The sequence below is a fragment of the Alternaria novae-zelandiae genome (assembly GCF_023758075.1).
Source record: "Alternaria novae-zelandiae strain BMP 2774 chromosome Unknown scaffold_7, whole genome shotgun sequence".
Classification (NCBI taxonomy): Eukaryota; Fungi; Ascomycota; class Dothideomycetes; order Pleosporales; family Pleosporaceae; genus Alternaria; species Alternaria novae-zelandiae.
This window is the reverse complement of record NW_026056967.1, coordinates 1,218,755-1,244,569: the sequence shown is the minus strand read 5'-3', so window position 1 is coordinate 1,244,569 and position 25,815 is coordinate 1,218,755. Positions and strand designations below refer to the sequence as shown.

The window sequence follows — 25,815 nt, the reverse complement described above, 5'->3', positions numbered from 1 at the left end:
GTAGTATAATATATTAGTTAAGTTTTATATTAGTATAAGTATTTATATATAAGTAGTAGAGTATTTATATATAATAGTAATAGTAATAGTATTATAATATTACTAGTAATAGCGTTTTTATAAAAGTAGCTAAATATAAAGCTATATTTAGTATATTAGTATATATATATATATAATATAATATAATATATATAGTATAGAGTAATTATATATTATATAGTATATAAGATAGTATATAAGATAAACGTATAGTAAGTAAGTATAAGTATAAGTATATTATAAAGGTACTAGCTAAGTAGCTACTTAAAGTAGTAGGCGCCTAAGGCGCTATATAGTCTTAGTAGGCTTAAGAGCTATATTAAGTAGACGTATATAGGTAAGTTATTCTAACTTAGACTAGAGAGTCTAGGTTAAGAGCTTTTATTTATATAAAATAATACTTTAGTATATACTTTAAAAAATATACTTTATAAAATTTTATTAAAAGAGATACTTATAATACTAGCTTTTATTCTCTTTAAATTTTAACTTTATTAAAAATATATAAAATAAAATAAAAGATTAAGTTAAAATTTAGTACCTAAATTTTTTAAATAAGTAGTAGTAATTATATAATTAGCTTTATAGTATTATAAAAGAAGCTTAAAATAAGATAACTTTTAAATACTTCTTTTTTTTAGTAAATAGTATAAAAAAGAAGTATTAAGTAGTTATTAATACTAAGAGTAGCTATACTAAGTATTAAACTATTTTATAGTATATTAGCTAGGTTAGAGGACCTCTAATCGCTCTACTATACATTACTTTTGCCTGTTACTATTGTACAGCCTCCTTACACGGAAGATGCTTGTGAACACTGTCTTTGTTTGCGGGGTGATGAATAATCCAAGCATACGGTATAACACCTCTTGCGTGTTATGAAATTAATGTACCTTTGTTAGTAACGCTCACGGTTGCTCAATCATTTTGTCAACAGAACGCTGCTTCTTCAGTGTGAGAGGATGCAATGTCCAAATATCATCTATAGTGGCCAAAGCCAAGTCGCTTTCTACTATTACATAGTGGTATCATTTCTCCGTACGAGACATCTAAGCGGTGACCTCTCCCTCAGCAAAAGCTCTGCCGATTTCCCTCGCAACTCCCAATCTTAGCACTGCAATAATATCTTCACTCTTTGCACCCTTCGGGAAGCCTTTCCGCCAGTCCCACCCACGCTTGCTATCGTCTACGTGTCCACCCTTGACAAAGACCGTCGAGCCCTCTGCACTCTGACCATCTGCGGAGCCGAAATCAATTGAGCCTATAAGCGAATATTGGCTTGACGCTGTCGTCAAATTCGATGTCGATTTCGATAATTGTTGAGAGGCGTTGGGGTCGTGTGCGGAGAGGAGGGTAGTCGCAAGTACTTCCTCGCATTGCGTTCGGATCATGCTAGGTGCGGTATCAAGGTCCTCGATGGCTGCGAGGAGGTCGTACAAGTGGCGGAGCGTCAATGTGCGCTTGGGCTGGTTGACAAAGATGAGTGCCTCGCCTAGCAACGGTAGGAGAACGTCGACTTGAACCACAGTCTCTATCTCTGGATCATACAGTCCTCCACGGATGCTGGATGCCGCGCTGGCGATGATGACCATGAGCGCGTTCGCTGCAGCTCGTTTCCGTGCCATGGGTCGGTGTGCTGGCTTCTCTCCGGGCTTCAGTAACACCTCTTCATCTCGCAGGTCGTAGTATTTGCGTATTGTTGCGTAACCGCTCAGATGGTTTGAAAGGAGGGAAGCTGCCTCAGAGTCTAGGCTTGCGAGTTTTGTCAGGGTCTGCTTTGGTGAAGTAATGAGCGAGTTGAGCGACTCGTCCAGTTCATCTAGAGGCGGATAGGCGGTCGACTTGATAAGGCAGTGGGCGACCAAGACTCGTAGCACCTCTTGAATCTTTTGTGCGTCGTGGGCACGGGCGTAGTAGAGCAGTGTATCGCCATAGCTCTCGGTGTTGGTGCGGAGATGGTCGGCGTATTTCTGCAACTGTCAGCTTGTATCCGGGAGTGTTCCTGCTCTGTAACATACCTGAGCGATGATGACGGCATGCTGTGAGAGGCCCAAGTTATGGCAAAGCTGGGTGATCTTGTCGACACGAGCTGAGGACTCGAGTTGCAAGTCGTTCAGTATCCGCTCAATGCGCTCGTTTGCTGTGATGCCGTCGTCCAGTCTACCGAGAATCTGCACCGCGATCTCCCATCCTTCTTTGGATGTTTGACCGTCTCTAGCCTCGAATTCGCCTCTGGCAGGCAACAGATTGGCGTAGGCAATAAGTATGTCGTCTTTTCTCACACCCTTCGGCTGTTGCTGTTCAGTGTAACTCAGGACCATCAGATCACTCTGGTCGAACTGATCCATGAGGCCCTTTGCGCTTGTGAACCACTCTCCCGCACTGGCAAGCTCCGCGACCGCAGAAGCCATGGTGAGGGACCATCCCTGCAGGATTTGGAGCGCGCCCTCAATGTTGTCATCAAGTATACATGCTATGCCCACCTCGAAAGGGTCGACAGCATTGACACTGAAGTCTTCGTCGCTGTTCTGGATGACAGCCGCCAGCGCGGAAGATAGCCGTTGGCAGTACGCTTTGACAGGAGTCACGTCGACAGGGCGAACTCGTTGAGACCGCATGATGGAGCGACGGCTTGCGGCCAGACTACCCTGTGCGGAATCTTCCTCTTCTCCATTCCACCAGACGCTCAGACCCACTACTGCTTCGATCCAGTCGGCCGATAATTCGAGGATCGCTTCTTCATCGCCCAGCAAGAGCTTGTAGACCGTGCTGAGGGCCTCGTACACTGACCAGGGCACTTTACTTTCGGCTTTGCGACTGGCCACACTAAGCTGGAAGCTTGCCTGAGTTTGCGATATGCCAAAATGTGCCGCCTTGAAAGGCTGGGAGATAGAGTGTCGGCTCACACTTTCGCCCTCGGCAAACTCCTCCAAGCTAGCACTCACTTGGTGAACGCGCTGCCTAAAGATGCTCCAATCGTGTCCCTTGATGTCCCAATCCTCCGATGCGATGGCTGGACATTCCCGGAGGAGATCGATTGCTTCCCGAAGCGCGTGGTTTGCGTATGAGAGGTGTGACCCGACGTAACCTGAAGTGCCCAATCCGTCGTGTTGAGCTGTCTCGGCGTGCTCAAGCTGAGCGCCCTGAAGTAGTCTCATAGTCTGCGAGAAGTTGCCCCTGACAGTAGACACATGGACAGCTTCCCAGAACGAGGAATGTCTTGAATACCCGCGGGTCTCCTTCAACACCAATTCGGCCTCGACCTGAGGGAATGTGCTGTTCAGCCAGTCGAGCAGCACTCGCGGGATGGGTGTGTATTGTTTCGAATCGGTTCGCGCTACGAGGGAGAGGGCGGAGGCTCGCTGGTTTAGGCCAATCTGTGGGGGGTTGTGAAGGGTCAGCAGAAGAGCAGCAAGCTGGCGGGCTTGCGACAGCTCCTGCGAAGTCGACCTGTGTGTATCTGGCCAAGTTGCGATCAGCTCCTGAGCGACTGTGCCAAGCACCTCAGTCCGCTTGTCTGGCGAGTCTGACTGAAGAGACTCGTGGACTTTCTCAACCAGACGCTCCGTCTCCAATATGATTTGGTCGGACTCGCGCAGAGCCTGTCGGTCGCTGTTGGAAGTAAGGCCCTTAGCGAGCGCAAGGAGATCGAATCGCGTCTGTTTTGCGCCTGACCGCACCAAGGCAGGACTTGGCTCCATGTCGGTTGCGCTTGTTCTTGAGACAATTGACTGGGAGAACCTGTTCTGTGTTTTGTTGCGGCGCTGCGGTGAGAGCGGCTCGTCCTCCTCGGTGCCCTCGTCTTCGTCCATGTCGTCATCTTCTTCCTGATCCTCATCCGTGTACTCCTCTTCCGACTCGCCCTCCGCATCCTGGTGTAGTGTGTGTGCGGGCGCTTGGAACTGGCCAGAGGTTGCGATGCGTCCGCGTTGGGTTGGGGGCCGTCCGGAAGTCGAAGTGCCTATTGAGCCGAGCCCATTGCCCTCAAACATGCTTCCCTTGGGCGGTGAGCTGCCAAACAGCGAGTTGCTGGCGTAGTCATAGCTGTTTGGGTTGAAGGTTGGGCGCGCATTGCCGAAGAGTCCTTGGTTCATGCCTGGCGGCGGGCCAGCTGGTGTCGAGGAGGGATAGTGCGATTCGTCTAGAGGTGGAGGGCCAGCGGGTGTGGTCGAGGGTGCGTGTAGGCTGTCGTCGTAGTAGCTGCGGCCGGGTGTTGACGGTGATCCACGAAACATTGCTCTCTAGTCGCAAGTTTACCTGGGTACGCGGTGGAACAGGCGAACAGGGATCCAAAACCAAGGTATTTTCTCCACTTAATTTCCCAGTTCACACGTTGCGCCGCACATGCGCCGTAATGAATTATTTCGCGTGGTGAAAGAATTCGATTGTTCTTGGTCTAGCTACTGTCGCGGTCGCAAAACATAAACTCTGGACGAGCTCCAGCGACGCGCTCGGCTTGGCGCGTCCACGGGCCGGCGTTCGGCGAAACCTTCCTCCGGCTTCACAAAGTGCGCGCGCCGTGCAAGAGCGGCACCTGCGTCCATGGATGTCTTGCTCGCAGCTTGCTTTTAGATTGCAGACCCGCCCGGCTATCTAGACTCGACGACACGTGCGCATGATTCACGACGCATGCCTAGTTCATCCCGCTTGTCTTGACTTTTGGTTTTTTCTGCTCGTTCCTGGTGGCGGCGCCATGAAAGCGTCCACGGGTGCCTTCACAACGAATCAGGCGACGTGCATACCCCGAGATGGTGTGGCTGCCACCCGTGTTCAACCCCGCTACGGGCTGTTTCTGGTAAATCAATATCCCATCACCCTCACTAAGTCTTTTGTCGAGTCGTGGAGCGCAGGGGTCAAATCACTTGGTAATGCCTAGGGTTCCTTATTAAGGTACCCGATGCTAGACTGCGCCGTCGCCAGCCTCCGCCAGCATTAGCCTACAGCTGACGTACCGTGCGACTCAAAAACGGTTGGAGCCCGCTGGTCGACCACACCCGCTGCTTCCGTCGCCTGACCCAACTCTTTGCCTTTTCTCGTGCGCGTTGTCCTACTTGAATGCTTCTCATCTCTAATGTGTAATGCTGCTTGCTGCGCACTCATACCCCTCGGCCCACCTCTGACGTAGTGCTGCCCGTCGATAGCCCGCCATCATGGCGCTCTGGTCCACCGCGAAGACGCAGTCAAAGCAAGGTTTCGACAAGGTCTACACGTGGGTTGACAAGCTCGGTGCCCCCGTCAATCGACTGTCCAACAAGGTCGGCTCTGAAGCCTTCTGGCCTACGACGCTAGACATCGAGTCGGACAAGGCTGCGAGGATCCTCAAAAGCTTCTGCAGTACGTCAACTTCCGATGCGTCCCGCCAAGTACTGACACGCCCGCAGAGGATGGTTTCTACCAGGAAGAAGACCGACCCATCACCACCGACGTCCCCAAGGGAAAACAACGAGTCCTCAAGAAGATACCCTCCAAGGTCATCCAGAATGCCAAAGGCCTATGCATATTCACGACCATGCGTTCCGGTCTTTGGGTCTCCGGATCTGGCGGAGCCGGCATATTGGTCGCACGCAAGGCCGATGGAACATGGTCACCCCCGTCAGGCATCATGATGCACACCGTGGGTGTAGGCTTTCTCGTAGGGGTAGACATTTACGACTGCGTGATTGTCATCAACTCCGACAAGGCCATGGAGGCTTTCCAGTCCATCCGCTGCACATTGGGAGGTGAAATCAGTGCAGTCGCAGGCCCAGCCGGCGTTGGCGGCATACTGGATTCGGAGATCCACAAGCGACAGTCACCACTTTTCACGTATATCAAATCGCGAGGATTCTATGCTGGCCTCCAATTAGACGGAACTATCATCATCGAGCGAGCAGACGAGAACGAACGGTTTTATGGCGAACGCATAGGAGTCAAAGACATTTTGGCTGGCAAAGTGAGGCACCCGCCTTACGAGATAAGGAGACTCATGGAAACTCTCAAATCGGCTCAAGGCGATACGGACGTGGACGAGACTTTGATACCAGACGAGGCGCCACCTGCCGACTTCGAGATTACAGGTCCGGAAGATAAGACATTTGGTATTCCAGACGCTGTTGACCCCGACCCGTATGGCGTACTGGCACTACAAGAAGCTGGTCTAGAGATCAGGGAAGCTGGCACACACAGCCGTCCGGCAAGTGAACAATTCGAGTTCAAGCCGAGCCCCACAAGCCCCATCTACAACACTTTCAGAAACTCTACATTCCGGAGAAGCATGGACCGCTCGAGCTATGCTGGCAGTCGGCCAACGAGTTGGCGCACAAGCACCATCAGCGGCGTATTGGAACCCCGGACGCCAACAGTTGACATGAGCACCCAGACCGACGATCTACCGCCACCACCTCCGACCATCAGGAAGTCACCCCCCACGCTGCCGCCAAGAACAAGCGTCGCACGCACACCTACTCCTCCCATAGTGGAAGTACCCGAAACCAGGGTCGAGCAAGCTACTCCGCCACGCGCAAGGAGTGTAGACAGACAGGCCGAAGAAGCAACACCTACCGCTGCAGGAACAAAGACAGACAAAGCTGCCGGCCCAAAGTCCGACGGCTCTCCTCGGAACTCCATAGCCACTGAAGAGGCTCATGATTCCGAGTCAAGTTCCGATTCGGAATCAGATGAAGAGGAGGAAGATGAGTTTGAGGAAGAGCCAATCGTCCACGAGGTCCACCAGGCCGCTGCCCCACAAGCCATTCGCGCACGCGTCGTCCAAGTTGCCAAGCCAATGCCTCCTGCTCTACCGGTCAGAAATCCATTCCGCAACCGCGTCTCAACGAACTCAGACGGGTCCCTGAACTCTCCAACCGTACCGAAGCATAGCCCGGAATCAACCCCCTCGCTTATGCGCGGTGATTCAACTTCTTCTCTGTCTTCCGTAGAAGACAACAGACTCGAGCAGATTGGCAACAGGCTCAAACCCAAGTACTCTCACGAGCCGTCACCCGATGACGAAAAGAAGGAGGACAAGGACGACGCCTTCCACTCGCTTCCAGAGTCCCCAATGAAGAGCATCCCAGGAGGGTTCAACTGAGCGACCGACGTCTAACATCCAATCGACTTCCGCCTCTCTCTACACCGCCCTTTCGCTGCACATATAGAGCTAGGATGACCATCTCATCCTGGACTACACCCTCACAGATTACGCTTACAAAATGGCGTTGCGACCCCAAGCGCATGATTACTGCGTCTTGCCACTTGCTTATTCGGCTTGGCCAAGACGTAACCATGCCCGGTCGATCACCACACCTTGATAGGAGACAGCCTTTCACCGTCGTTACGAATTATGATTCCCATTGATATCCACTTTATTGCTTTACTTGCCCTGCTCACGCATGGCTCGCCATAGCATCTGCATGTATCTAGTGCTATTTCAAAACTGCAATTTGTTTGCTTGCATACCAATAGTCACCATATACGAATATTATGTCTAATTCGAATCAGCACATGTCTGGCATTGTTCAAGGGTGATATATAACAAATTCATGGCTCATCTGGAAGGCAGTGAGAGCGTGGGCGGCCGGCTGCGCTAACGCGACCGTGACACCCCTGCCAAAATTTCGTGAACGGAATTCCACCACGAGCTCGACTTGCGCGGATACACAGACCTCCACACCAGCATTTGCACCCTCAAGTACTGAGTCGGCGCGCTTCTTACATATTGCGCCCGAAGCCGATCTGTAAAAAGTCTCACACCAAGTCCTCTCGAAGGCCGACCGACACTCCTTCCAACCACACAGCGCCGCCCGTCGCAACCCACACCCGCAATGGCACCCGAAGCGCCGCCAAAGACGAAGAAGTCTAAAGCAACGCCGAAAACAGTCGCCGACTTCACCGTTCTTCCCCTCACATTACCCACACTGTCTGGTCTGCCAGCGCACTGCAACGATGCAAAGCATTACGTCTACGTCAAACCGCACGCACCCAGCATACCCACTGCCGACGACGAGCGCAGCCTCTTTATCGCAAACGTACCCGTCGACGCATCCGAGCGCAACATCCGCGCGCTCTTCCAGGAACAATTAGGCGGCTCCATGGTCGAGCGCGTCGAGTTCGATGCCTCGGTCCCCGCGCAACCAATGCACAAGCGCTGGAAGAGCGATAAGCCTACGACGCAAGACGACTCAGCTACCTCGAGAGGCAAGAAGAGGAAGAGGACCGATGACGCGGCGGTGATAGCAGAGGGTGTGGTGGAAGACGCCGAGAGCGCGCTACCACGGTTATGGAACAGCGAAGTGCGTAAGAGCGGGAGCGGCGCCGTCGTCGTCTTCGTAGACAAAAAGAGCGCCAGGGGAGCTCTGAAGGAGATCCAAAAGGCCGTAAAAGAAGGCAGAAGCATATCCTGGAAGGGAGGAGAAGGACTAGGCGTTGAGCGTAAGTCTTCACAATCCCCTCACTCATTTCACGTCTAACCCAAGAAACAACAGGCTACAAATCCCACAACACCCTCATCTACCCAACCCCCACCCTCCTCCAAGCCTCGCTAAACGCCTACCTCACCCAATTCAACGCTCTCGAAACAGCGCGAAACCGCATCCGCAAGACATCGCGCTCTGTTCCTGACGAGGAAGGCTTCATGACGGTTACAAGAGGCGGTCGTGTTGGGCCTGCTAGGTTGGAAGAGGCGGAGAAGAAGAAGGCTGAGTTGGATGAGCGGAAAAGGAATCACAGGGCTACCGATGACTTTTATAGGTTCCAGAATAGGGAGAGGAGGAAGGAGGCTGAGGGGTTGCTGAAGAGGAAGTTTGAGGAGGATAGGCGGAGGGTCGAGGGTATGAGGGAGAGGAGGGGGAGGGTTAGGCCGGAGACGTGAGGGTGAAATATGTGGTGGGCGTGCGATTAAGAGCTTCCTTTGGGTAAGATGCTATATATGAGTCTTTGGAGTGCAGCTGCACGCAGGTTGTACCACCAGATGAAGTTTTTACTGAACTGTTCTCTTCAAATCACGACTCACTCGGCATGGCACAAATGTGAGGTAGATGAAATCAATACATTGATCCATGGTCATAAACTAGCACTCGTAAAACTCAACACAACAAAGAAAATAGGAAACCAATCTCGAATCTTTCCCTGAAGAAAGAGAGACGAGTGTGCGCAAACGAGCGACCTAAGTCATCCCATTCCCGTTCCCATATGCATTCGCATTCGCAATTCCACCACTCATCTCTTCATCTTCCCCTCCACCTGGGTTCTGTCCAGGTAGTGTTTTCGTCTGAAAACAAGCTTTGTTGAGCCGACGGCTCCCAGTCTTGCTCCCACTCCTGCGAAACTGGCACATGGAAATCGACTGCGACCCTTGGGTTTGATCGCCTTCTATCCCACTGAAGACACTATCGCCTTGCTTGTGTGATGATTGGCATTCGCGCAGAGGAATTGCCAATGGAAGTGCGTGATGCGGCTCGGTGCTTGCAGAAGAGCGGACATGGTTGGCACCGCAGGTCCGGTCTTTCCGATTGTCCAGATGGTCGTCGTCCATAGTGGTCTGGACTGGTTCCAGAAAGGAAGACAGGCCGTTCAGCATCAGCTGGACTGCATTGCTGCTCTTGCTGTTCCCATTTGCAGCAGCGATTGGCATAGACAGTATACCTTGATCAGATTCCGTATGCACCTTCTCCCAGACTAGTGCTGAGAGACCGCGAGGGAAGGTCTCAGAAGCCTTGAGCGTGTTGCATTCCCAGTACAACTGTTCACCCAAGTGGAGGAAGCGTCGACTGAGTAGGCGGTCTTGTAGCGCCCATGCACGTGTATCCCAGCCGAAGTTGGGTGTAGTCAGGATGCCAACTGGCAGCAAGGCAGAAGCCGGCTGTCGACCTGGAGTCTGGCTCTTGTTGGTCGTTGATCCAAGTAAGGACGCCGGGTAGTTCTTTTCAGGTATGCCCGACATGACCGCTTCGCCGGTCAACTGGTCAAGTACGACTGTCAGTGCCGCGTTACGGAAGGTGGACGCCATCCTCGTGCACTCTTGTTGCTTGTCTTCTTCCGAATCTTGAAGCACACATAGTGAATCTAGCCAGCAATAGTTGTGGCCCAGGCGGTGTGCTGTCGCAATCGCATTCGCGACTGTGATTGGGAGTGTTCCTAGAGGCAGCTCACTTCGCATGCTCAACAGCGTGCTGCTGGAGAGTACTGGCTGGTTGTCGCCCCATACGTAGCTCAAGGCGACATATTCGGTAGTCGACTCCAGGCTGTCGGTCTCAACAATTCTCGCGCGAATCGCATCACCCGGACTGCCCGGAAGGATCTCAATCAGACGTGTGGGTAGGGTGCTGGCATCGCGCTCTGCTGTATGGTGGCAAGCTTCGTGAGTGTGTGTGCACTCGGCTAGCCAGCTCTTCGCATTGGAAAGGCTAGGCTCTGACTCGATGCTGTTCTTGCCGTGAGCGTGGGAATGGCAGCAGGTTTCGTCGCCGCCTTGGTGAGCAAGCGTCTCTACTCCACCAAGTTCCTCTTGTGGACCAGGGTATGTCGCCTTGTCGTTCGGCCAGTTGAGACAGCATGGTGCAGGAGTAAAGATCATGGTCAATGATCGTGCGTCCGGCCGCTCATCTGGATCAGCACTCAACATGCTCTGAAGCGAACGCACAACGGTCTGCTCCGTCGTAGTATTTGCCTCAGCCAAGAATGCGGCAAGCTTGTCTTGTATACCGGAGACGTCCTGCCAGTAGTGCTTGCCAGTACGACCGCTGAATGTCTTGCGGAAAGCTAACCATCCCGTGTTGCCTTGGCTGAATGATACAGACGCCATTTCGGCGAAGACACAACCAAGACTCCATATGTCAGCTGCCTGCTTGCGAGTAAAGCCCTCAAAGACTTCAGGGGCGATGTATTGGCGTGTTAGCGGCTTGCGCTGGTCATCGCCCACTTCTTCTGCGGAGCTGACGCCAAAGTCGCTGAGCACGACGTGTGGGAATTCCTGATCGCCTTCTACGATCAAAATGTTCTGAGGCTTGATGTCCATATGCTTGACAACAGGTCGCTGCTCGTGGAGATACCTCACTGAGGAGGCAAGACAGCCAAACATCTTGGTAATAGTCTCTGGCAGGTTGGCAGGCTTCTGCAGCGCTGTTCGCTGCAGCCATCCTGCAAGCGTTGTCTCCGCAACGGGTGAGAGGAGGATTGACATCTTGTCACCTCTAGAGTAGGCCCCAAGGAATCGAATTATGTGAGGGTGGCGAAGCTTCTGAAGAACGCTGACTTCCTTCTTGAGCTCCGCAATCGCGGTCTGGTCACGGTTCTTGAGTGTCTTGCGACCGACGTGGAGTCCCGTTTGCTGATGCACGACTTCATCGACTGTACTAAAGCCTCCGGAGCCCAGAAGCTTGACACTTAGGAATGACGTCGTTGATGGACGTATTTCAGTCCTGGATAGTGTCATGGCTGTATTGTCTTGAGTAGACGTCGTCGTCGTACCCGTGTGCCACGTTGCTTCGGTCAGCGAAATAGTTCCATGTCGTGGGCTGGAGAGAGGTGCGGCAGATGAACCTGGAGCAGCAGTGGCTACGTCAGCCCTCGAATATTTCCAGTGAGGGTGTTCTGAAAGTCGAGCATCCGTTCTACTGCCTGGCGATGAGTTTAGGAGCTCACCCTTCATGGGCTGGGAGAGCCCATCGCTGGCCATAGCATTCTTGTGGTCTTCCTCTGTCGCAATGTGGCTGACTTGCAGTAGTCGCTGGTCAGTTGAGACGCCGAGCGATGCTGTTGCATCCGTCTCAGGTGAGATCGATGACTGAGAGATGTTCGGCGAAAGTGTAGTGGGTTTGATAAGTTGGTCCGCACAATACAACTGGCTCTCACCGAGTTGTGAGAGCTGGAATTGGAAGAATCCGCCGCTTGATGACTGGCCTGCAGAACTGCCGCTGCCGCCCGAGCCAGTGTGTTTGGAGCCACCGTCACCCTGTGGATGGAAAGGCGGTTGAGGGGAAGGCTTGCCACCGAAGCCGCCATCGCCTGGCCCGTCGTCATTGTCGTCGTCTGCGGAGTCGAGGCTGTCGTTGTCTTCCACGTCGCGCCAGTCAAGCATGCATTTGCCTTGCTTGAAGTGATCCGCAATGTGATCTATTCGTTCTTGTCTCGTCTCGAAGCGATGTCGGCAAAATCCACACTTGCGTGGGAATTCGGTCTCGGAGTACACGGTGCTGGCCTCGTCGAAGTCCTCCGCGTTCATCTCAGGGTGGATATTGCGGAAATGCTGGACAAAGTGGTACTTTCTGAAGCACGGTCGAACGTTATCGACACCCCCGACTGTACACAGGCTGCAGACCCATGATTTGCATGGGTAGCCTTCTTCCTCATTCCGCTTCCAGTCATTCTTACGGCCATACCGCTTGCCGCATTTCCGAGTGCACTGGTAAATCTTTCTGGGATCCCTACCGAGCAACTCTAGGTCTTCGGTAGGTGTGCACCGTTTCTTACCCCGTGTGGTGACTGGCTGTATGGTGACGGTAGTGTTGTCGCAATTTGGTGACGAGCCGGGGGTGACCGTCTCTCCAAGTGCTTGTTGTATCGTGTTCCCATAAGCAGTGCATGCCCCCGAAAGGTCTGTTTGGTACGTCTGATCATCCCAAAAGAGTTCTGGCTGCTTCTGCTGCCGGTCTTGTTGGATGAGTGCCGTTTGGGACTTGTAGGCCGAATCGCTCTGGTTGCCACCCATGCCCTGCTTCAAGAGCTGACCGAACCAGCTTCGGATGGCATCTGCAGGCTCACCGGTGAGCTGGCTTAGTGAGTCGATGTGCCTATCGCTTTTGAATTGTTAGCATTGATGAACATTACTCTGGTCTTACAAACACGTATGCGCTACATGATATCGAAGCTAAGGAGGAAGTCGCCAGCCAGGGGGATACATGAGAGTGTGTATGACTCGGAGATGACCACGAAACACAGCTCCGTGCACCCCGTAAATGTATGGACAGACTTCCCTCTCGCCGTGGTATCCGTCTGGCTGAACAATCTTGGTCGGAGGGTCGTGAGCTTACCTTGGCAGCACATTGTATTTATGGAACCACGTTGCGCAGACATCGGCTGCCTCATCTGGAAGACCTTCTACGGCCACGGGCGGGGTCGCCTCCAGACCCCAGCTGGATGTCGTTGTTGCAGGAGGTGTTGGGAATAATGGGAAATCAAAGCTTGCGTGACGCTTAGATTGAGGGTAGTCCTGCGTCTCAAGCTGCAGCGGCCGCTTGCCAAGCGCATTAAACTGCGTAGGCATGGCATCAAATGAGTGAAGTGGTGTAGGTGGGTATGCCTTCGCGGTATGTTGGAGCTGCATATCAGGTGTGAGCTGTGCCATCCATGCTGGGGTCGCCGAGGTGTCATCCAAGGTCTGCCGCATGGTTAGCAAGTATGCTATATGGCAAAACGAACAATCAGCTTACCAGACTTTGTTGCATTGTGCACTGCTGAGCGTTGGTTTCGAATACAGCCGGATCAATGAAAGATGATGATGCGGAAGTATCGATACCCTCGTCAGCGAAGAAGAAGCCAGAAGTGTTATCCGCTGGCGTGTACGACTGCTGCTGCTGCGGCGTCGCAAACATGTTGCTGAAATCCATGTTGGTGTCAAAGGCGAAACCTGCGCCCTGATGGTCCATGACTATGTGTGGTGTATTTGTCAGAGGGCGTTCAATTTCGTCGTAGTAGACGGTTAGCAATCACGGGCTCAAAGAAAGAGCGTGAGCGAGAATGGTGGAAAGTGAGTGTTCAGGAGCCTGAGGCTTGTCGCTCAGTATTTTAGATCAAAGGGCGCTGCGCCCGCGAGTGTTGCAGTCGCTTTCGGAGTCATCCACGCAGCCCTTCAGCTCTGGGAAAGGGCGATGGAGATCCAAGGTTTAGGCAACCGGTCAGACGATTAGTGGGGATTCGCGGTAACTTTACGACCCCGCCAAGACGGTCGTTCGAGACGCGATTGTGGCGCTGGGAAACCTGCGGGATTTGGCAAACCTCCTGAATCTTTCCAGCCGCCTTACATTTTCTCAAGGCGTGTCTAATGTGGGGAGTGCAAAATAGTGATGATGTTCGGACCCGTCGTGAAGTTCAGTGTCGGGGTCGAAAAGAAACGGCCGCACATTCGTAAGCGCTAATTTGCTGTAACGCCCTTTTCTCGCTGCGCGTCCAGATGGGGTTAGCCGAAAGTGGGGCGTGTGGCTGAGCTGCAGAAGATACGGAGAACGCGAACTCGATTTCACCCCATATTGAGGTTTAGCTGCTTTTTGACGATGTGCTATTCATTAGGATCGCATACTCATCTCCTTGGACTTGCATAGCTTCTGCTCTTGCGAAACGCCATGTACACTAGTCAGTCGCTATGCAGCCAACCTCGAAGTGAACCACCCCCGCGTCCAAAACGATTCTTTGTCTAGATCAATGTGAGCAACCCAAAAATTCGAAGCATGTTGTAAACAGCGATACATACAATTGCTAGCAGAGTCGGTGTTGGTGGACGCCATCTCCCTCATATATGGCCGGGGACTGCTCCCGCATTTTGGAATATAATCCCGGTAGAGCAACAACGAACATGAGTGGCTTGGAATCTTTTGTGAAATTGTTCATGTGGTATCATTGAAAATTATCTACGTTCATGAAAGGAAGAACCTCTAGACCTCGTATCATCATCATTCCCTTCCCATCACGCCTTAGTAGGCAGCCATCTGGTTAAGCCCAGCAGTCTCGCGCTCAAAGTTCTTGTGTTGCGAGATGCTGAACAGGTACGCGCTGGTGAAGTCCTTGGCCTCCTTGGCCATGTTGACAGCCTCCTTGAAGCTATCGGCGTGAACCTGACCAGCAGTGACGACACCGTAGCTGTTGACAACATCAGCAGCAGCCGAGAACTCCATGCCGGGAAGGTCGACAGCCTGCTTGATGAACGACACGCCTTCGCCGGTAGCGCCAATCGCCTTCAAGTGACCGAAAGCTTCGCGGATCCAGTGAACAGCGCGGCCATTCTTGCGCAGGGTCTCAATGGACTTGGCGCCACCGGGCACAAATACACTGTCGTACATGGTGGAGCGCTGGCCCTCAAGGTGGTGGTCTGCTACAACGCCGGAGCTGCTCTTGTCCTCACCTTCGGCGAAGATCTTGTTTCTCCTGGGAGAGATGGTGAAGGGAAGGGCGCCGGCAGCGGTCAGGGCGGCCTTGATGCCGTTGTAAGCGACCTTGTCGTAACCATCAGCGATGAGAATAGCGACCATGCGGGTGGCAATAGTAGGCTTCTCGGGCATGAAGTCCATTTGCGATAGACCCTTGGCCTTCTTGTTGTGCTTGGGGCGAGTTTGTTGAGTGGGCACATCGCTACCAACCATCTCCGCAACAGTCTGAGCAAGCTCAAGATCGATCTCGCAGAGACGCTCACAGAGGCGCTTGTAGACAACAGGGTCGTCGCAGTGGTCGAGCTCAAAGGCAAATGCGTCCTTCATGTGCATCTTCTCGTTCTCCGACATGGAGTTGTAGAAGAGCTCGGCCTGGTTCTTGTGCTCCCTGAACTTGCTGCTCTGCATGCGGGCCTTGATACCGGCGGTCTTCTCTGGGTAGTCGATGTAAGCACCCTCCTTCTCGGTGGCAGGGGGCACAGTCTGGTAGCGGTTGGGCCAGTAGTTGACCTTGCCCTTGGTGATGGTGTGGCGCATGGCACCGTCACGGTTGAAGTTCATGACGGGGCAAACTGGCTTGTTGATTGGCAACTCTTCCCAGTTAATACCCAGACGAGAGAGCTGAGTGTCCTGGTAGGAGAAGTTGCGTCCTTGCAGGAGAGGGTCGTTACTGAAGCCGATACCAGGGACAATGTGGCTTGTGCAGAAGGCGACCTGCTCAGTCTGGGTAAAGAACTCGTCGGGGTTCTGGTTCAGCTCGAGCTGACCAATGTATCGGATAGGCACCAGCTCCTCAGGCCAGACCTTGGTAGCATCCAGAATGTCAAAGTCGAAGTCGTGCTCGCGAGACTCTGGGAGAACCTGGATACCAAACTTCCACTTGGGGTAGGCGCCGCTCTCGATAGCCATCCACAAGTCTTTGCGGTGGAAATCAGGGTCTTGACCAGCTATCTTGAGTGCCTCGTCCCACACAAAGCTGTGTACACCGAGCTCGGGTGTGAAGTGGAACTTGACAAAGCTCCTCTCGCCCTTGGCGTTGACGAGTGTGTAGGTGTTGACACCGAAACCCTGCATCATGCGGTATGAGCGGGGGATGGTACGGTCGGACATGGCCCACATGAACATGTGCGTCGCCTCTGGGTGCATGTACTGGAAGTCCCAGAAGTTGTTGTGTGCAGTTTGTGCCTGGGGGATTTCGCAGTCAGGCTCTGGCTTGCCGGAGTGAATGACATCGGGGAACTTCATGGAGTCCTGGATGAAGAAGACGGGAATGTTGTTGCCAACAATGTCCCAGTTGCCCTCCTCTGTGTAGAACTTTACGGCGAAACCGCGAACATCGCGCACGGTGTCTGCGGAGCCACGACTACCCAGTACAGTGGAGAATCGTAGGAACACGGGGGTCTCGCGCGATGTGTCGGTAAGGACGCCAGCTGAAGTAACGTCTTCGGCCGACTCGAAGAGGGTGAACTTTCCGAAGGCGCCGGAGCCACGGGCGTGGACAACACGCTCGGGAATGCGCTCGTGGTCGAAGCGGTGGATCTGACACTGTTACTACTCGGTCTTGGTGGCCAGGTCTGGTCTGCATACCTTCTCACGAGCGAAGTGGTCCTCCAAAAGGGAGGGGCCGGTCTGGTCATCGGTCGCCACCTTCAGCCAGTCGTCGGTGTTGTTCTGCTTGACACCGAAGTCGCTGGTGATGCGCCACTTGTCGTCGTGTACATCCTTGGTGACGGCTGCGAGCTGGGCCATCTTGCCAGTCTTCTCGCCAGTGAGGCCCTTGGCCTTCTCTGCGACGTTGCCTATGATTTCGGAAGCCATTTTGTCGAGTGTGCAAAGATTGAGTCGATTGGCGATGTCAATCGGTGTGGTGGCCGTTTGCTGCGCGCGCCGCGCCCGTCTTTGTACTGCCGGGACTGTTTACTTTTCGACGTCATAGCGACGTGTGTTCGCTGCACTTCGGCTTGGAGTTGCCTAATGCCTCTACCGCACAGCTCCATCAGGACAGCGACTGCGTGTTTGCGACGCGCTTGAAAGTGGAGTCTGTACAGTCCAGCCAATGGCAAAGAAGATGATGTTCGATCATCGTGATTGAACGTCTGCATCGAGTGCCGAGCGATGCCGATGTGCCACGCGAGACTCAACTTTGCCATGTACCCGGCAGCTAGCCCCTGCCATTCGAGAATCGCATGCTGAGAAATGGCCTTTTCTGAAGCCCATCCTTGAACCCGCCACTACATTTTCTTTCTAGCGAACCAAGACCGAGTCGTCCTCGAGTGTGAAAATTGCCGTTGCTCGCAAATATCCTGCTGTGACGTCAATGATGGAAAACCGTTAAAAGGCCCACGTGTGGATGCCCCGCACCGCCCCCACCAGCTGCATGTGCCAGGACAGATCATCACGATATTCTGGGCTGCGACAGCTTCAGGCGCGAAGGAAGGGTGTCGCAAGAAGAAGGTCCAGATTATTGAGGGCGACGAAGACGAGTTCTCAGGCTTCGTCGGGCTACGCATGGTCCGGCACATAAGCTTTCGCGCTCGCTCCTGGCTCCTAAACCCTATCGCATCTGCCCCGACAAACTTTCCTAGAGCTAGCAACTCACCATTAACGCCGGACACTACGACGACCGTTGGCTTGCGTGCGAAACGCACATCCGCCGCGTGACCTGATCTTGGCGAACCGCGAAAGTCGGATGACTACGCGTCTATAGCCACACATAACGTCCGGAACTTTTCCTGGATCAATGCTCGTTTTACAGCTTCATGCAACTCGAGCAGGCCGCTCTACGCTAATGCCGGGTTTACTTTTTCGCACAGTAGGCCACTGGATTGAGAAGCGTTGATAGCGCGCTTCACAAAATCATCTGCTAGCCTATTTTGCACAGCGTGTATATGCGACTGGCTTATCTCCAAAGTCACGATGTGTTGACGCTGATCTATGTTATTTGCCGATGGTGTTTCGCAAATTAGTAGCAGCAAATGGTCTTGCCGCATCCTGCATCCGCCATGAGCCGTGATGTTCCGGACAATCCTTCCGCCAATGAACCATGAGTACGTTTTGCAGTGGTTAGCATTGCCTGCTCGGTCGCTTTGCCTGATGATCGACAGGCATTGTGCGTGTCAATTGTACCTTGCATCTATACCGAAGGCCTCCGCGGCTTCCGGAAGTTACAGTTGTCAAACGGCGGAAAAACTCTCTCGTCGGCATTTTGGCAATGGAACCGGTACGTCAGTAGCCTAAGCTTCGCTTTCGCTTAGAGGGGTGATATGAATGCGAGCATCCAAATTATATCTTATCACATCAGTGAACTAACCGTTGGCTTGTGCTAAGGCAGGCACTTCCGATATAACCCTTATGTCGTTCATGTTGTCGTTGCCTGAAAGGGTGCGCAAAACGCCCGTTTGGCCGCTTTTCCAAGTATTGATGATCTGCTGCTAACCCCACAAGCTTTATCGGTTTCAGTGTCCAATGCTTTCGAGTACGGATATAGATGAGCAACATTTATGCGGAGCTTGTACGCACCGTGAGGCTGCAATGGGCTCTGGAGCTGGGTTCCGGTAACTACCGCTGTCCATGGATGCATCTCCTGTGGAGCTGCATCCTAGCTGCATGTGCAACTATATTCTTTCTCACCCTATGCCAGCGAGCTTTCTGTTTCGGATGCAGGCCGTACTGTAGATGAGCTGACAAGGGAAGAGTCTCAACAACATGTAAGATTGCTTATGATGTCGTCGATGATACCAAGGAAGTCATAACGGTGCCGAGAGTAGACGAGACACCCTGTCCGTCATGAGGCGGGGCAGCCCCGGTCCTCATAGTTGCTGATCAGGCGTACGCCGAGGTTGACGCATGGCTGTGGTGCTAGTCATGGCGGCGGCCATGATATATGTACAGGTGGAGTGGGGCATGCTGTGCCTCTTAGCAATTGCTATCCTGATAGGAATGCTAGCGAGAGGAGCTGCCAACGGTTTTGTGGTCAGCGGAAGAATGTAAGGATAGGGCCGCTGTCACAAGCGCACCGTGGCATAGCGTGGCCTGAGCTAGTGCCTTCGCGTGTGGTAAGCGCAACCGAGATGCGCATCCTGGAGATTACCGCCAGGCTGACCTGAACGGCGCTGAGTCGCAAGTGATCCTTTGAGAATTGTGCGTGAATCGGCCGGCACTCGCATGGGCACTGGTGTGGCTCTTCTCGTAATCTCCACCTTGTACTGCACTGATCTGCGGACGATGCTGATCGTTGATCAGCTCTCGAGTGTGGTCGACTGCCGAGCAACAGCCGGAGCAGGTGACATGAGGCTGCTGTGATGCGTGGAGACGTGGGACAAGCCACACACAAAGGGGAAAACGAGTCACATCTTAATCTTACAGCCGCGAGCCTCCGTGCCTCAAACGTGGATGGATCTGCCGAAACACAACCCTGGCCCAAGTGGGCGATAGCCCCCCAGGCGAGGGCAACAGACTTTACAGGATTGTTGCAGGTAAAAAGACGTAGGTTGCTTCTGCGCGCCAGTTCTGCAGTCGCGCGGACTTGATTCCTGCGTCTCGCAAAACGAAACAGTCCGCGTTGCTTTTTGATCACCGACGGCGCATCTGCACTTGTGGAGCTCCAGGTCGCACAAGTCGATCAGGTAAGAGCGGGCCGTGAGGCTAGGCCACGTCAGGCGAAGCGCGCAAAACTACCCCTGTCGCCCGTTGGAGACTGCTTGTGCAACACATTTTTTTGACAGGCTAGGTACACAGCATGCGACGAGTAGCGCCTGTATCTCGATCGCGGTCCGTAAGGGGACGTGTCCATTCGTGTAGGATGGCTCTGCGCTCCAGGTGACTGCTCGTACTGTTGCCGGGATGTGGAGACGGGCAGTCATCACGTCTGGTGAGCGACGGGCCAGCTGCGCAAGCCGGCTCTACCACGATCCCCTTCATACCGGCGCTGACGTGGTGGCTCATTTGACGGGCGTGATGTCGGCTAGATGTTTGCAATCCGCAGTTCGTTTGGTGCCAGGGTTCTAAATTGGGTAGGCGACTGAGGTGAGGACGTTTCCATCTCGTCTCGAATCATGGGCGTAGGTCGCAATCACTACGCTAAAGCTTGCGTCCAAATTTGGCCCACCGAACAACTAGACTCGACAGCAGACGCTTCACTTGACCTCGCCCTAAGGTAGCTGTCGTGGAGTTGCGTTGACGTTATGCAAGGACGGCCCTTATTATTGCCTCCAATGTTCCACCCGTGGTGTCCGTCGCGCTGGAATCGACAGCGCATGACGAGGACTGTAGAGCCCCGGGCGTGTTTTCATCATGTCGAATTGCATTCACAAGGGTGCCATGTGCCAGCGATGTGCGGTCGCGACAGGAACCAGGGTGCGTTTATTTGGTCGACGACCACTTCTGCTTGAGTCGAGGCGTGAGTCAGGACGCGCAAACAGACTCGGGCGCTGGCCGCCGACAATGCGACTGAGGTCAGTTGGCGATATCCACATTGGCGTCACAGGCGAGCATGCGGCTATCCGTCTGGCACAATGTTGCAACTAGCCTTGTAACGTACGGACTATTGCAGTAGTGGAGGTCAACGTCCATCAACAGCACATGTTGTACCGTACGAGTAAGATGCAGACGAGAGAGTCAGCCCTGTATGGTCTGATGCACGGGGCCCTCATCCGACCAGCCAAGGGAATGTGCTGCCGCGGCGAGAGTGCTGGCGTTGCATGTCCTGTTTGCGTGGTATCCAAGTACCTCAGGCGCAGATGAATGGAAATGGACGAGCATCGGAGCTGGCGCAGCGGGTGTTTCCTGGCAAAGTGCCGGGTTGACTCCGCAAGTGTGCAGACCCTGGGCAGGTGAAGGAGGAGAGCAACGGTCGTCGGGTGTCCAGGCACGGCGATTGGGCCATTCACGGCGTATTGGTCACAGCACTGGCGCTCGACAAGGAGGCGGGATCACCCTGGCTGATGCGATGCTGGCTTGCTGGCTGCAGCTAGGCGTCAAGGCTAGTAGCTCCGCGTATGTATGTGCTTGCCTTTCCGCACGGAGCCAACGGCTGTACAAGACTGTCGCGTCTTGTTGCAAACGGGAGCGAAGGTAATCTAAGAGCTTTGGAGCGTACCGTCAGACTGGCTCGCTGCCATGTCGAAGTTATAAAACTCTCCACGCTGCCCGCTGCATCCCCTCTGGACGCTCCGACCAATTCCTCACCCGCTCGACCAAGTAGACCTACCCTGCTGCTGCTCTTCTGCTCTCCTCCCCGACCAGTCCAGCACCATCCCACGCCCGCCAACAAGCTTTGATACCTCCGCCGGCCGCCTATCTTCTCCGCGTCACGCTTGTTTTTTGGCCTGCCTTTCTTCTTCCTGCTCCAACTCCGTCTTCTCCTCTGCTTCCCCGCGAGCCCGTTGAGCTGCGCTCCGCACGGCAGTCTCGCCCTCACCTGCAAGAAGAAAGAGCTCCCGTCCGCCAGCCAATCAGCGCCCCCAAGCTGCCACCCCGCCTTCCTCGTCTCCCACGCCGCTGCAGAAGGCGCTACCCCCGCCGTACGACCGCGCCTGCCCCATTCGCCGGCCCCCGCCAACATGTGCACCAAGGTCGTACACAAATATGGCTGCGGCCACGAGATTGCTGAGAAGGCGCCATGCGCGACGTCAAGAACAGCTCCTTGCGGCGTCTGCAACACCAAGACCGTCAAGCACGACGAGAAGTGTGATAGATGCGACCATTGAGACAGGTGCGCCCGACCCTCCCCAAACCCTACGCGTCACACGTGTCTAACCCCCCTCGTCCTATAGTGTACTCCCGTCAAATTATTCGCACGATACCCCATCACGGCCAGCCAGTCGCACGCATCGAGCCCGCCTTCGCACTCGCATTCCAAGCACCTCCTCTCTCTTAGCTTCTCGTCGCGCGACTCTCTGGCCCTGATACACAGCTAGCTCCCCATTGAGGCTCTAGCCCTAGGACTGCATTTCACGGCGTCACGGATTTCAAAAAAGTATTGGTCCCCTTTGGGTATTGTCTCTTAATTGGACTGTGGGCACCGCAAGTCCGGCGTTTTGGATACAGGCTGGTGTTGCGAGACACTTTCTTACTCGTGCCACTCGGCAGCTTTCTTACTACATGGATACCACGCTCTCCTAATCTTGTCGCGCCATGCGCCGACGGCGAACCGCACCGGTTCTCTCTTCTTATCTTGTCATTGTTATCACTATATCTCTGTCTGCAGTCTCTGGCGCTCCGCGACGTTGACACGAGGGGAAACGGCCAGTATACGAGCAAGTCAATCAAACCCTGGGCATCCGAGATGGGCACTTCGTCCTCTCTCGGATTGCCATAATTCATCTGTTGAGCCCATTCTTCTATTGCGCCGCCTCCGCGGATCTCGAGACCGTCGCGGCCCAATCAATCTGCGCTGATCTGCGGTACAGTATCACGCATGAGGAACATATGCAATGCCGTTTTTCGCCAATCGCCCTGGCTTACGGCCTCTGCGATGCCATCAATCACATTTCATGTAGCTCTCGAACCACGTCGGCGAGCTGCGCCAATCACGCGAGCCGCCTATTTGCTCTGTATATTGGGTCTGACTCCCTTGTATACCAGCCCTGCACTAATACCCAGGTAAACGAGACGACGTGGTCAAGGCACCGTCTATTCTAAGCCCGTGATAGGATGCCATCAATCAAGCTCCAGTCTTGTCATGCAGCACATGCTAGCATGTGCACCGGGCACAAGTCTCAACCTGGGAACAGGAGCGTCGCCGTCGTATGATGCTCAAAATATGGCTGTCTTATTACACCTCCGATCATGCTGAGGGACGGGCCGTAGCATGTTCAACGCCGTAAGCTTAGAGGCGTCTCTCCCAGCCATGCTGCCACATGTATCTCAGCCTCCATGGCCGCCTGGAAACTCTCGCAGTAAACCCAGTCCAAGTGAGTGCAGTGCTTTCATGTGACCAACAGCAAAGCCGCGGCCTGTGCAGACATGTATCCAGATCGCCAAATAACCGAGACTCTTGTATATTGGCACCTGATATGCGTCAAGCTCCGCACTGGTCATCTGCAGCCAACCGGGTAACGCGTCTTCTAGAAGGCATTCAGCCTGACCACCTTGACGGTTCAACCGAAGACTGAGCCACATAGACGCAGCAATAGCGTCCTTTGTCATGCGTGTGATTGTGCACCGGCCCCATCAGGCTTTTCTCGCCACGCTGTTGAAGCTAGTATGGTTGATTGAATCGACACTCGAGAGCGCCGTGGCCCCTCTGAATTGGCATCTTCAGTCTAATTTAATCCCCTGTGGTGGGTGTTTTGCATGTACCAGTGCCGACCCTTGTGACTACCACTCTATCCCTTGCTCTTGATTCCGCGAGACATCACATGGTCGATCTGCAGCAAGGCGCTTGTACTAGTACGTGCAGCGACGCAAAGCGGCTCCTTTCGCTTCATCAATTAGACGACCTTCGCTCGAGTGCAGTCGCATCCTGTGCCAACTTGAGACAACACCGCCAGCGGGTCTCGCTATGAAGTGTTGAGTCTAGTCGGCTCGGGGTCGGAGGAGTGACAGGGTGTTGATGCAGACGCGAATAGCTCATCACACCCGCACGTTTCGTGAAGAAATGAGATGCGCAAGCGATGACTTCGTTGTCAGGATGATGAGTGGTTCGACGGCTCGGCGTCGTTTGTGCGCTCGGCCCGGTAGTCGCTTCCTCATCCGGCCTCGGCAGCCGCGAGTTTCAATGTTCTGTCGACAACCCCAACCTCCACTCCGCAGCCATGTCGATTGATATCAACTGGGACACCATCACAGGCGGTGCAGAGGGCTCCGCGCGTGCTGAGACAATACGCGCCTTCATCCACGACCGGTTTCAGCAGGTGACGCTGCCACGCTTCATCCGCTCAGTTCACGTGCACTCATTCGACTTCGGCAGCGTACCCCCGGAGATTGAGATTAAAGACATATGCGACCCACTACCTGACTTTTACGAGGATGATGAGGACTACCCAGACGAACAAGGGGACGGGCCAGAGGAAGGCGACACGCAGCATGACGCCAAGTCACGCGACTCCAGCAACCCACCCAGTCGTTCACGAAGGGATAGCCATTCTAGGGAACGAGGCCGAGAGGTAGACTTGGAGGAACACACTCCCATTCAGACCAGGTTACGCCCTTTTCAACCTCTTCCTCGGCCATCCACGAAACGCGCGTCATTGGCTCCCAACGAACTAGGCAGCCCATTCTTTCATGGAGCACTCACGCCAGGCATCCCTGGTGGCACCTCCAATATGAACTACTTCCATCTACCTTTGAGTGCAGGTCTCTCCGGCGCTACCACGCCTCTTGCTGCTGTAGCTGGTGCGCAATTGCATAATTGGCTTGAGAACCCTCACGGTCGGCCAACTACGCCAACAAATATGCGTCTGCGGAACGCAGCGTCCATGAACTCGCTAACCCTCACACCGCAATCTCACCCAGATCCAAGTTCAAGGCCTTCCTCAAGGCACCAACAGGACGAGGGAAAGAGGCCGTCCTTTGCCGGATCAGACGACGGTACTTCTCAGCATAGCTATGCGCGGACACCGTCTGCATCTCCTCACCGCATGCGTGAGAAGAGTCCTGATGACATACAGGTTGTGACACATGTGCAATACTCCGGCGACATCAAAATGTCACTGACAGCGGAAATCCTGTTGGATTACCCAATGCCAAGCTTTGTCGGCATTCCTCTTAAGCTAAACATCACCGGACTCACCTTTGACGGTGTTGCGATATTGGCATACATCAAAAAGCGGGCCCATTTCTGTTTCTTGTCACCAGATGACGCAGATGCTCTAGTCGGCGGCGAGACCGGCTTCAACGGTCTTCAAACAGACGCACAAGGCCAAAACCCGCGGCCTGTGCAACGACCCAAGATCGGAGGTCTGCTGGAAAACATCAAAGTCGAAAGCGAGATAGGTGGCCAGGGCAGTGGAAAGCAGGTCCTCAAGAATGTCGGGAAGGTGGAGTCTTTCGTGCTGGAGCAGGTCAGACGCATCTTCGAAGATGAGTTTGTCTATCCAAGTTTCTGGACGTTCCTCGTTTAGAGCTCTGGAAGTCGCTCCGCATAAAGAGCGATTGTATGTATAATTGCATGCGCTACATACATTACATGTACAGCCAGCCAGCCTCAGCAACGAAATGGCGATGTGACATTCCGCATCGGCATTGTTCACCGCCAACGGTGGATGGGATTCATTCGAGCACAGCATTTCATCTGTCCATTATGGACCTTAACACACGGCATGCATGCATACAATTTCGGGGTCACACAACAGCGCTTTTCCCCACCCGAGTGACAAAACTAGTGTCTCACGGCAGCAAAGAGCCTTGTAGCAAGCCCTTCCTTTGTGTTCACTACAAGGGTCATACGGCAGACGCTCCGAGAACGTGGGTTACTTGCAGTCACCATGGGCACCCGCAGAAGCGATGAGGGACGGCATTTTGACAGCTATGTTACTGACAGCGGGTGTGACGGAATTAGGCCACGTTGGTACCTTCAGAACAGGGACAAGGACAAATGAAGCACTCTTTTGAGCCGTTAGTGCGAGTGTAACCTGCCTGTCAAGATCACTACCCGTCGGCGTCGGCATCGGGCCCATACAGACAAGCCTCGCACCGCGGTTGTGTCCCGTCAACTAGC

At 53.7% G+C, this 25,815-nt stretch overlaps 6 protein-coding genes across 6 annotated transcripts; 3 read left to right on the top strand and 3 right to left on the bottom strand.

The window, feature by feature from the left end:
* Window positions 1-1,088: 1,088 nt before the first annotated feature.
* Window positions 1,089-4,274, bottom strand: J4E88_004422 (uncharacterized protein; the record flags this gene model as incomplete). The annotated part of the gene is made up of 2 exons (XM_049398067.1): window positions 1,089-2,009; window positions 2,058-4,274. 2 exons carry the CDS (start codon window positions 4,272-4,274, stop codon window positions 1,089-1,091), a joined length of 3,138 nt encoding a protein of 1,045 aa, XP_049256512.1.
* A 915-nt stretch (window positions 4,275-5,189) lies between these two features.
* On the top strand, window positions 5,190-7,108 carry J4E88_004421 (uncharacterized protein; the record flags this gene model as incomplete). Its single annotated transcript, XM_049398066.1, has 2 exons — window positions 5,190-5,373; window positions 5,421-7,108. 2 exons carry the CDS (start codon window positions 5,190-5,192, stop codon window positions 7,106-7,108), a joined length of 1,872 nt encoding a protein of 623 aa, XP_049256511.1.
* A 733-nt stretch (window positions 7,109-7,841) lies between these two features.
* On the top strand, window positions 7,842-8,887 carry J4E88_004420 (uncharacterized protein; the record flags this gene model as incomplete). Its single annotated transcript, XM_049398065.1, has 2 exons — window positions 7,842-8,448; window positions 8,502-8,887. The coding sequence occupies 2 exons, from the start codon at window positions 7,842-7,844 to the stop codon at window positions 8,885-8,887; spliced, it is 993 nt and encodes a 330-aa protein (XP_049256510.1).
* A 294-nt stretch (window positions 8,888-9,181) lies between these two features.
* Window positions 9,182-13,661, bottom strand: J4E88_004419 (uncharacterized protein; the record flags this gene model as incomplete). Its single annotated transcript, XM_049398064.1, has 4 exons — window positions 9,182-11,451; window positions 11,659-12,806; window positions 13,047-13,393; window positions 13,446-13,661. 4 exons carry the CDS (start codon window positions 13,659-13,661, stop codon window positions 9,182-9,184), a joined length of 3,981 nt encoding a protein of 1,326 aa, XP_049256509.1.
* A 1,041-nt stretch (window positions 13,662-14,702) lies between these two features.
* CAT1 (catalase A) lies at window positions 14,703-16,973 on the bottom strand (the record flags this gene model as incomplete). Its single annotated transcript, XM_049398063.1, has 2 exons — window positions 14,703-16,694; window positions 16,743-16,973. 2 exons carry the CDS (start codon window positions 16,971-16,973, stop codon window positions 14,703-14,705), a joined length of 2,223 nt encoding a protein of 740 aa, XP_049256508.1.
* A 6,938-nt stretch (window positions 16,974-23,911) lies between these two features.
* MDM12 (Mitochondrial distribution and morphology protein 12) lies at window positions 23,912-25,219 on the top strand (the record flags this gene model as incomplete). The annotated part of the gene is made up of 1 exon (XM_049398062.1): window positions 23,912-25,219. One exon carries the CDS (start codon window positions 23,912-23,914, stop codon window positions 25,217-25,219), a length of 1,308 nt encoding a protein of 435 aa, XP_049256507.1.
* Window positions 25,220-25,815: the final 596 nt, after the last annotated feature.